The following is a 12,195-nucleotide window of genomic DNA, read 5'->3' as shown; positions in this document are numbered from 1 at the left end:
GGAAGTGCTCAACTCAACGCGAGGGGTATCCCAAGACAGGATCCCAAGTTCTAAAGTGTTCTTTTTGACACTTTGATTATAACAAATGTATATTTTATAGCTTCTCTCCCATTCTACATCTCCTGATATTGCCTTTAGGAGTATATTCGGTCTACTTTTTGTTAATCTTTCCAGTGAAACCCAAAGACACAATAAAAAAACATACACAAAACTTGTGCTGCTACCGCCAAAACAAGACGAGGACTTCTTCTTCTCCTCAGAGAAAAATATTATTTTTTCAATTTCAAAAAAGGTTTTGTAGGTGATTCGGTCTACTTTTTGTTAATCTTTTCAGTGAAACCCAAAGACACAATAAAAAACATACACAAAACTTGGGCTGCTACCGCCAAAACAAGACGAGGACTTCTTCTTCTCCTCAGAGAAAAATATTATTTTTTCAATTTCAAAAAAGGTTTTGTAGGTGTTTGTTATTGAAAAATATTCTCATTATTAATGTCAGTTTTAACAAGAAATAGCTATTAAGTTATAAGAAGGTATCCCTTGTACAAATAGTCTAGAATGCTAGATCTGGTGATAGTAACTCATTTACACAAAGATGACTTTGACCGTCAAAGAGATTACACCAGAAAGGGGAAAGAGTGACGAAAAGAAAAGAGCAAGGAAAGAAAACGGACTCTCCTCATACTTCTCCAAGCTTGATTTTTTCCTATCAGTGATTTATTATTTTAAAAGCCAATATAAAAAGTAAAAAACAAAAAACTATACTAGTCCAAAAGAAAAGACAAATAAATCTTCCCGAAAAACGCAATATGCTGTGAAAAAAGTGAAGATCTAAGTGGACTAAAGGGGAAAGAGTGACGAAAAGAGAAGAGCAAGGAAAGAAAACGGACTCTCCTCATACTTCTCCAAGCTTAATTTTTTCCTATCAGTGATTTATTATTTTAAAAGCCAATATAAAAAGTAAAAGACAAAAAAACTATACTAGTCCAAAAGAAAAGACAAATAAATCTTCCCGAAAAACGCAATATGCTGTGAAAAAAGTGAAGATCTAAGTGGACAGGGTATAAGGGAGAAGAATAAGAAGTGAAGAAGACAAAGGAAAAGAGCTAAAAAAAGAAGGAGAAGATGACAAAAAAGAAGAAAATTGGCCAAGTTTACGAAATTGAGGAGTATTATAGAAGTGTAATTTATTCCTGAGCTGAAGAAGAACTACTAATGGATGTCCAAACCAATACCATCAGTGGACTAGATTTTTCAGTTTTTCCTACTTCCCCAGAGGAGAATTATTGTGGGATAGTTGGATAAGGATATAAGTGGTCATTTAGTACTAGAAGTCCTGTTATTCAAACTGTTATCTTCTATGTCCAATTATGAAACGTTTTGATGATGAAAACATAATATTGAATTGCACTTTTTGGGGATGAGTTTCTGCTCAAGGAGGGATGCATGGCAAACGTCAGCAAAATAACAACATAGCTCAGAATTTCGTGATATCCCATGTAATAGGTGCCCAAAAAGAATGCAGAAATCTAAAAAGAATCAAACAATAATTTGCTATGCATCTTTGTACATTGGAGAATGGAGAGTAAAACATCCGCCACAAATGCCACTAATTTCGATTGTTGTCATCAGACATTAGGGGGAAAGCTTTGTGCTTTGCCAGAAATACTAATATCTAGTTAAAGTTATATGCTAAGTAGGTATGTAGGAGAAAAAAATCTGTGGTGTCAGCTACTGTTTTAAAACTAATGTTTGGACCCCATCCAAAACTTTTAATACATCTCTTAAGTGCTTTATGTAAAAAAAAAAAAAAAAAAAATCCCCTTTGCAAAGATGACTCAGGGTTCTGTGATTATTCTGAGTTGGTGCAGTTTTTATATCAAGAGGTATTCCATTAACCACATTAGTTGATACTTTGTTTTGCTTTAGTTGTTGGAGGTTTACATAAATCTGTGTCTAGCACCATTTAAATCATTTTATGTGAGAATTGTTCTACTACATAATATTTTGTTCTTACATACGTACATAGGTGGAATACTTGTGGGTTCTGATGACAGTTAAACAAGATCTACCTAATTTTCAATGTATTTATTACGGTGGTTAGAATCGTGATTGGAGAGAGAGAGAGAGAGAGGCAACTATAGCTAATGGGAAAATGGATAGAAGATACGTATTTTCATAACCTCTAATTTTCCAGAAGAAAAGAAGGAAGTACCTAATATTATTATGCATGCAAGGAAAAAACCATGTAAAAAAGGGGGTCGAGAGGATGGTTATACGAAAGCACTTGAGAACAAAATTGTATCTAATACTTTCCAAACCTCTTGAAACGGCCAAAAGGCACCTTCACTTCATGTACAAGAGACCCTTCATTTGTGTTTCTTCCTCAGCATAATCTTCTCTTCCAGCATCTTGAATCCTGTGAATATCTTCATTATCTCCACTTGAGCGAACTTTGGAGAAATCTTCAATGCTCGAACACTTCAAAGGGAAAATCTGTGTTAAATTTTTGGATCTTTGAAAAGAAAGACATAATAGAACGGTCTCTCTTAACTGTTGTGTTAATAAAATGTAGAATTTTACAAATCTCTCATATTATGCTTAGCTATTGGAGGTGGCTCATGGCCATGAATATTAACTTGACAATATAATATTTAATAACATTATGGGTCTTGTTTATATTCTTAAAGAGTTGCCAAGAAGAGGAATGCTGAAAGAAGATGAAAGTTCAAGTCATAACCGAGTGTACATTATTACCCCCACAATTTGACATTCTGAAATCTATACCTGAAGCAAATTTGTGGATAACTGGATAATAAAATGGGTGAGATATGGTATACCACTTACAGTGTGAATGTATTTTCTTTTCGTGAAACCTTTGGCAGAATCGATTCCGATGGCGCGTTATCTTGGGTTTCCTATGGTTTAGTAAGGGCGTCTTTTCAGTTTCCAAGAGGAAACCGGTTCCCTTTCGACAGTTTTCCTAAAGGGAAATACATAGCTACTATTGATGGAGGTTTAACATAACTGCTGAGGTCTTTAGTGACGGGGTTTTATAGTTCATTCGGCGACAAAGTTCTACCCTCTTACTCGCACAAACTTCAGCCAGCCAGCCTAGTTAGCTTAGTTGGTAGTGTGTCTGCCTAGTGCGCTAGGCCGCGGGTTCGATTCCCGCCCGGGGCGGATTTTATCCTGATGGGATAATGTTCATTCTCGGAACGGCTGGCTTTCTCATACATACTTACAGTGTGAATGTATTTTCCTTTTGTGAAACTTTTGGCAGAATCGATTCCGATGGCGCGTTATCTTGGGTTTCCTATGGTTTAGTAAGGGTGTCTTTTCAGTTTCCAAGAGGGAACCGGTTCCCTTTCGACAGTTTTTTTCCTAAAGGGAAATACATTTACTATTGATAGAGGTTGGACGTCGCTGTATAACGTATAACTGATGAGGTCTGCAGTGAAGGGGATTTTATCATATATCCGGCAAAAAGCTACTTGCTACTCACGTGAACCTCAGCCAACCTGAGTAGGGCCAGGTAAAGGTAGCAGCACGGCATTACCCTAATGGTCACCAGTTTGGATACCAACCACCCGCAATGTTGATTAGCTTTAGAGGTCCATCAATGTTGTCATCCTCCTCTGCACCAGCATTTAGTTCTGGCGCAAAGTGGACAACCTTTGTAACTTAAGACCTCTCGACTCTGGACCTTCACTATTTCATAAATTAGCTAAGAGTTTCCTCAGAAAACCCAAAAATTAATGTGGACCAAGAATAAAAGCTTTGACAACTAGTTATTTAAACACCCTGTCTATTTATGACGATAATTACTCTCCATTGAAAGCATCAGAATTTGCTCATTGAAACATGATCTACCATAAAATATTAATATTTCATAGCATGGTTAATAGTTCAGGGTATGTCTGTCCTCCAGTGGCGAACCCGAGAAATTTCCATAGCACGTCACATTATCATTATCATCATTCTTGTCAGAGCATTCTATTTGAAGGGGCATACTATGGGGTATTTGTGGTAGATTTCAATGGAGGAAAGAAGTAGAGACCTTTGTCCAGCAATGGATACTTGAACAGATAACACGAACGGTTGCAAGTGAGATATTGATAAAGACGGTTGTCTGGTGTGAAAATATCTCAAGGATGGAACTGTCATACAGACAGTCAGACATATCGCATTATAATATTAGTGTATATAATTTTAAAAGAGGTGGTATTAGAAGCAAAAGCAAGAACGGTAAAAATATCATATTACATTTAAAAGTGATAGATAATGCAAAAAGAACTACATTATAAATAATTGCATAATACACGATTAAATTTCAACTCTATTCCAGAGAACGTGAAAAAAGAGCTGCTACCACAGATTATTCTAAAAGTCTTCAAGAGCCGCTAAGTCTGCACCGAAGAAGCACTAAACAAGAATATCTGTGTGGAAAAAAAAATAATATGTAATAAAGAAAGAAGAATACAAAGATCATGAATAGAAAACAAATTAGTGAAGTGAAGTGTGTAAATGACGAAGAAAATAAAAATCTGGAAGGAGCGTGTAATAATAGCAAATGAGAATGACCATGGAGTAGACAAACTTATAGAAAAATATGAAAGAATCATAAAAATAACAAATAACCGATACATGTGTCTTCATTGAAGTCAGTGGCACCCGACCCATCCGTTAAAAATATGAGACACCTTGGAAATTTATTACTAGAGGATGTATGGATATCTTAACACGGATTGTGTAGTCTTTCAGTTGAGTGGATTCAAAACAGATTTCAGGTGAAAAACCCTTCAGGTTTTCACGCTTCGCCACTAGAGCATACCTGTCTACAATGTAGGTTATTAGTATTAGCGCTAAGTACTCGAGACTATTAGGGTATCATAATAAGTGGAGGAATAGGTAATTGAACACCAGCACCTTTCTGTTCTTTGACCCCATTTTAAAAGGCTGAACATTTGCCAAAAAGAAAAGAAAGAGTCGAAAACCCAACAGTCCAAGTGGCCGGGGCCTCATTGACGAAAGTCTGAGATATAGTCGTACGATATGGAGCAGCACGTACATTCCACGCTCCCATGGCCTTTACCCTTCACCACTCGGCTGGTTTCGGATCTATAATAGATCTAGGAAGCATGAATTCTTTGCACACTGGCTCAGACCATTACTGGGATATCTCCGTACGAGCAGGTTCAATATAAAGAGATTAAAAAGTACTTGGGTTTAATCAAAGTATCTACCTGTGGAATTTAAATCGAACGTATAAATTGAAGGTAATGCCATTGGAGTTTTTTGAAGATTCAGTAACAAACAGTATCATTACGAGTAGATAAGATTTCTAATACAAAATGTGTCAGTGTTCATGTCCAGAAAGGGAAACTCTGGAAGTTGGAATGGCCCATAATGCCTTTGTTTACGTCTGATAGAGGGAACTGTAACTGCCAAGGTCTTATCGTCCCGAAAGCGGAGAGATGAAAACAGGATGGGAGAAAGCCTTTCCGAGAACGAACCTTATCTGTTTAGGATAAATCGAACCCGCGACCTAGTGTTTACAACGCAGAAGCTATCAGTATGACTATTTATACTATTTATCCGCTATCTATTGTATGAAAGTATCCCGAGTTCCATTATTACCCATTTGTTCAATATAGTTTTTTGCCTATCCAATACACGAGATAGGAATAAAGTACTTGCAGTGTAATTTGTAATGTGCTCCATCGAGTACAGGGTCTTGTAAGAAACATAAAAGTACTTCCTGTTCGTAGATTGTCCCTGCATACGTTGTTTCTATTAATTTGACAGTGACTTTAATTAGAGATTAGAGTATAAAATTTCACAATGCTAATTTGACCATTTCCTACATTCGATCAAAAAGACAGTTTCTTCAAATTTGGAGCCCTTTTTATACAAATCAACAATGTGTTCAAATCAATGACCTACTGCTTGAGAGTTTCCAAGAGATTAAAAAGTACTTGGGTTTAATCAAAGTATCTACCTGTGGAATTTAAATCGAACGTATGAAATTGAAGGTAATGCCATTGGAGTTTTTTGAGGATTCAGTAACAAACAGTATCATTACGAGTGGATAAATAAGATTTCTAATACAAAATGTGTCAGTGTTCATGTCCAGAAAGGGAAACTCTGGAAGTTGGAATGGCCATAATGCCTTTGTTTACGTCTGACAGAGGGAACTGTAACTGCCAAGGTCTTATCGTCCCGAAAGCGGAGAGATGAGGAAAACAGGATGGGAGAAAGCCTTTCCGAGAACGAACCTTATCTGTTTAGGATAAATCGAACCCGCGACCTAGTGTTTACAACGCAGACGCGCTACCCTTCAAGATAACTAGGCTGGCGTATAATGCTTTATGATCAAGGTTTCTTGAGAATTTGAAATTATCCGAAGTGTTTTTATGCTTATCATTATCAATCTTCCTTCAATGATTCGATGCTAAAAACTACTCAGCTTCTCTCTCTTCTTGCATACCATCCTTAGTCTATACTGTTAGCTATTTCTGAATTTCGCCGCCCTTACCTATAGGTATCATCAATCTAAGTTCTGCACAAAGTCCATTAGTTTTTAATTAGCCCTTCATCTCAACTGCCCTTACCGGTCTCACCTTACTCACCCTCATGCATCTCTCTCTCTCTCTCTCTCTCTCTCTCTCTCTCTCTCTCTCTCTCTCTCTCTCTATAATGCTTTCTGATCAAGGTTTCTTGAGAATTTGAAATTATCCAAAGTGTTTTATGCTTATCATTATCAATCTTCCTTCAATGATTCGATGCTAAAAACTACTCAGCTTCTCTATCTTCTTGCATACCATTCTTATTCTATACTGTTAGCTATTTCTGAATTTCGCCGCCCTTACCTATAGGTATCAATCTAAGTTCTGCACAAAGTCCATTAGTTTTTAATTAGCCCTTCATCTCAACTGCCCTTACCGGTCTCACCTTTCTCACTCTCATGCATCTCTCTCTCTCTCTTTCTCTCCCAAAATTCATCGGTCTAAAATTTCCTCCATCACCAAAGTTTTCAATAGGTACTAGTGATGCCTATTCGATTCAATTTTCCCTGGAAAAGATTCTTCCCCAAACCTAATTAAAATGGCAGACACAATTTTCAAACAAACTCCTTCTCTTCCTCTTCTGTTGCGTAATACTATTTGAGCCCCCTCCCCTTTCCCACTTTCCTTCCCACTTGTTAAAGTCGTCTTCACGATTCAGAGGTATAAAACATAGCCCAGTGTCATACTGTCTGTTTGGTGTCAAAGGTGACCATTTTTGATATCAAAAGAGGCTGAAGTGTTTACAACTGCTGTCAGTTAACACTGATTAGTATTTACTGCTCCTGTCAACTCGAAGCTGAAAAGCTCTTAATTTCTCCTTAGAAAGCACTTCGAAAGTCGTCTTCAGTCCTGGAATTCCTGGAACTTGCCTGTTTATGTAACTCTTGAGACAAGTTCACTGGAGGTAATGAGCTTGACAAGAAGTGCCTCCTACATGGCAGCAGCAGGTAGAAAATTGATGACATAATTTTTCATCCAATTTGATTATACTTATTTCTAAGGCACCAAGGCCTTGTTCCATGAAAAAAATCTACTTTCCCAACTACTCACTAGTCCTCATTTTACCCCACTTACAGAAAAAATGTACCATTTGTCAGTATTATCTGAGGGTGGAGTAAAAAGTTTGAATTGCAGAGACTTTCGTAGAATAGCCTTCAATTTTTCTTCGGCATGCATATCTGTAATAATGGGGTTGGGATAACGTACGAGTATAAGGGAAAACCATGTATTCGAAAACAGCCCATGCAGACTTCAGCCTTCGTCAACACCGAACAGGCTTTAATGAAAGGTAAAATTTTATTTTTCATTAATTTTACTCTCCTAGTTGCGCTCTGAAGAACTTTGCCTTGTTTTTCAAAACTGTAAGGGACTTGAAAAGTTCATTATAACAAAAGATCAAAAATGTTACATCAAGCACTTCTCTACCCTACCACTTACCCTTTCAGATTGAACGTAATTGAAGTCAGTCTGAGCTGTGCACAAAGTGAAAAATGTTTCAAAAGCTTACCTAATAGGGTAAGTGTACCATTTATTCGCAGTTACCTTACTAACAATCAACTGATTGTTGTAAAGAAGAAGAAGGAGGAAGAAGAGGAGGAGAAAGAAAGAGGAGAGAGAGAAATGTATTATATTTGAGTTGTGCATGTTCAATGGGGAAGGAAGGATTGAAAGAAAGTGAGAGGAAGGAAAAGAGAGATTGGGAAGGGATTTATCCAAGAGAGCGAGAGAGAGAGAGAGAGGGGGGGGAAGAGAGAGAGAGGGTGAGAAAGAGAGAGAGAGATGGTGAGAAAGAGAGAGAGGGGGGGGAGAGAGAGGGTGAGAAAGAGAGAGAGAGGTAGAAAGAGAGGACGAATTACATAAGAGAAATAGAGAGGGAAAAGGAAGAAGAGAAAGATTGGGGAAGTGGGACAGAGAGAGAAAAGGAGGAGAACCAGTGAGATAAATGAGAAAAAGAAGCCAGAGGAGGAAGAAGGAGAGAGAGAGAGAGAAATAAGAAGGGTTCAAGAAGAAAGAAAGAGATGAAATTATCCTAGGAGGGACGGAGAAAGTTAGGAGAGGTGAAGGAATACTACTTAAAGTAATACTTACCTACTGCTAAAAGTTGAGTATCGCGAAATATACCTACAAGCAAGCACAAAATGGAGAAACATAATAAACTTCTCTAGGCATTTTTTACCATACATAGTAATGTTGCAGTTTTTATATTGATTTCGCATTCAAATTGCACGCCGACAGTACCACGCGATAATTTCGACATTATTATAATCATTTCGAATAGGATTTATGGCTTTTGAAAGTTCTTTCATTAGCCTTACTGTTTTCGCAGTTTGCTATTTTTTTTCATTAAATCCATCATCTTCTCAACTTTCTCCTCATCTTCCTAGTGTCTCTCCTTTACCTTTTGGAATATTATCTTTCAACCTCACACTTATTTCGCTTTTGATTGGCCGCAATTTGCAAAAAGTGCTGGGGTCCACCAAGTCACCCCTGAGCCACGCCACTTCCATCTCAACCTATTATTTCGTTTAGCATCGCGGTGATAAACTTCAACTATAAAGATCGAACTATTAGGTGAAAACGTCGATTCCAATGGCGCACCATCTTGTATTTCCTATGGTTTAGTACAGGCGTTATCACACCAAAAGAGGGGAAACGAGCTTCAGAAGAGTAGACAGACATTCGGAAAGGAAGATACAACTTTGGTAGTTTTTCGCCATCCGTGGCACAAGCTCTGCTTATACGGGTGGGTATACCATTTATATGGAAAATGTATGTTCTGAGTTTTTTGCCGATGAAATATAAATGGAAACTTATTTTAAAAAAAAGACCAGGAGCTAAGACCGGCTTGTTTCAGGCCCCATTGTGGTGCCCGGTTTCGGGGAAAATGGGGCCGGATGAACCCTCTCTGTGACCAGCCCTGAGCCTAGGTAGTTTGTAAGCGTATAAATACACGTTCCTTACGCCTTACGTCAACGAACGAAAAAAAATCTTTCCTAGATTATGAACAGCGGGAATAAAACTTGTGTTTTTACGAGGCAGAAAATTGTTCCGCCTGTCTTTTCATGTGAGGCGAAATTTTCTGATTAAATAAGGAAGAGGCAAAGTTTTTGAAGAAAGTCGAAATCTTACGGGGTGACTGGATAGAGCGACAATAAAAGAACGAAGAAAGTGAGAGTCCCAAGTTTTAACTCGATATTGCGTCCCCAAGTCGTCTTCAGTCCTGGAATTCCTGGAACTTGCCTGTTTATGTAACGCTTGAGACAAGTTGACAGGAGGTAATGAGCTTGACGAGAAGTGCCTGCTACATAGCAGCAGGTAGCAGCAATTGGATGGAATAAGAGGCCGAAGAATTTTTCACTCAATTTGTTTTTAGCCATCGCTGACGCTAAGGCACTAAGGTCTCTTTCTATGAACAAATCTGCGGTAACAAATGTACACTCTTTATTTCTTACTCCACGTGCAGAACAACGTCGTACCTACCGTTTGTCAACTTTTTTCTGAGCTTGGAGTAAAAAGTTTGATGTGCAGAGTCTTTCGTAGAATAGACTTCAATAACATCAATAATTCTTCTTCCGCAGGTCTGTAGTAAGAGGGATGTATGGGATAACACGTGAGGGACAACCATAGAATTGAAAACAGCCCATGCAGACTTCAGCCTTTGTCAACACCGAACAGGCTTTAATGAAAGGTAAAATTTTATTTTTCATTAATTTCTACTCTCCTAGTTGCGCTCTGAAGAACTTTGCCTTGTTTTTCAAAACTGTAAGGACTTGAAAAGTTCATTATAACAAAAGATCAAAAATGTTACATCAAGCACTTCTCCACCTACCACTTACCCTTTCACATGGAACGTAATTGAAGTCAGTCTGAGCTGTGCACAAAGTGAAAAATGTTTCAAAAGCTTACCTAATAGGGTAAGTGTACCATTTATTCGCCCACCTAAAAAACGTACCATTTATTGGCCCACCTGTACCATACGCCACACCACGTGGCAAATAGAAAGTAAAATTATTCGTGTACCTACTTATGTTTGTAATTTGTATCCAACTATAAGTTTTATACAGAGCTCATGCATAATAAATAGGTATATCCAGATTATCCAGTATTCAGATAGCAATACATAGGTACAGATAATACATATACGAATAATATACATAGGTAACATATTACATATATATTATCCATACATGTATGCAGATATTCACAACAATTCACCTCATTTAAAATTGAGCATATGTTTGCCCTTGTTATGAAAATTCGGAAAAATCTTCAAAGAGCATCAAAAACCCTTTCCTTTACCTCGTTTGGTTTATTATGTGCTCATGTTGTTGGGGGTTTGTATTCTTCTTTCTCCTCCTCTTCTTCTTCTTCCTCTTATTCTTTTTCTCATCCTCCTCCTCCTCCTCCTCCTCCTCCTCCTCCTCCTCTTTCTTCTTCTTCTTCTCCTCCTCCTCTTCCTGTATTTTCAGGTATTTTAAATCCGATATCCGATACCATTGAGGAAAAGTTTCCTCTGCTTCGACTTTTTGTCTTTGTTGCGACTTCGTACTTCCTTCTTCCCTCCCTCCAATTTCTCCTCTCGCGTCGTTGGAAAAACCTCACACCAAATGGGGTTTTCTATTCATACAAAATTCTCCTATTTTCAGAGGCAAAAACAGCATCATTGGCATGGAAAAGGCAGGCATTTCTGATTTTTCTCTCATGGCAAGAATTTTTCCTTCCACAAAAAAACGAGAGAAAAATTGTTGTAATTTAAAATCAAGAAGTAAAAAAGTAAAAAATATAGAGAAAATAGAAAGAAATAATGAAAATGCTGGAAGTTTGCACGTTTCTCTTCCCGCTATTTCGGGAGGAAGATACGTGCAAAGTTTTCATAAAAAAATCACTATTGATGCTCCCCCTCACGGAGATATTTGGACAGAACTAGGCAGGTTTAAAATCAAATAATTATATTATTAACTATCCAAGTATCCACAGACTTTTCCAAACTTGAAAAAAAGATTTTCCAAACTCGAACCGCAGTCCGTGCATTACGAGTCCAACGTTCTAACTCTGAGCTGAGTGGGGCCAGAAGAAGCCAACCGCATATGTTTGACAGATTTGTCACCCATCCGGATACCAAACACGCCCAACGGTATTAACATCAGTGATCCATTAGGAACTATAATGTGTTCAAAGTGTATTCACTCAATTCACTGCTGTTGTCTCATTATTGACAGTTTTTCGAGGAAGATAAGTGCTAACCCATAGTGTCCTAGTTTTTTTTTAGTTACCTTACTAACAATCAACGGATTGTTGTAAAGAAGAAGGAGGAAGAAGAAGGAGGAGAAAGAAAGAGGAGAGAGAGAGAAATGTATTATATTTGAGTTGTGCATGTTCAATGGGGAAGGAAGGATTGAAAGAAAGTGAGAGAGGAAGGAAAAGAGAGATTGGGAAGGGATTTATCCAAGAGAGCGAGAGAGAGAGAGAGAGGGGGAAAAAGAGAGGACGAATTAGATAAGAGAAATAGAGAGGGAAAAGGAAGAAGAGAAAGATTGGAGAAGTGGGACAGAGAGAGAAAAGGAGGAGAACCAGTGAGATAAATGAGAAAAAGAAGGTAGAGGAGGAAGAAGGAGAGAGAGAGAGA

At 37.8% G+C, this 12,195-nt stretch overlaps 1 protein-coding gene across 1 annotated transcript in view; it reads right to left on the bottom strand.

Annotated features, from left to right (window-relative positions):
- Positions 1 to 2,346: 2,346 nt before the first annotated feature.
- LOC113468412 (glutamic acid-rich protein-like) overlaps positions 2,347 to 12,195 on the bottom strand; it is a 29,690-nt gene continuing 19,841 nt past the window's right edge. Inside the window, exons 5-6 of the mRNA XM_026825273.1 lie at positions 10,958 to 11,026; positions 2,347 to 2,481 (exon numbers count right to left, since the gene is read on the bottom strand). Of these exons, the coding sequence (XP_026681074.1) occupies positions 2,347 to 2,481; positions 10,958 to 11,026 (204 nt within the window). The remainder of the gene's footprint in view (positions 2,482 to 10,957; positions 11,027 to 12,195) is intronic.

The sequence above is a fragment of the Diaphorina citri genome, unplaced genomic scaffold, assembly GCF_000475195.1.
Source record: "Diaphorina citri unplaced genomic scaffold, Diaci psyllid genome assembly version 1.1 scaffold726, whole genome shotgun sequence".
In the NCBI taxonomy this organism is placed as follows: domain Eukaryota; kingdom Metazoa; phylum Arthropoda; class Insecta; order Hemiptera; family Psyllidae; genus Diaphorina; species Diaphorina citri.
This window is presented reverse-complemented; position numbering and strand designations above follow the sequence as displayed.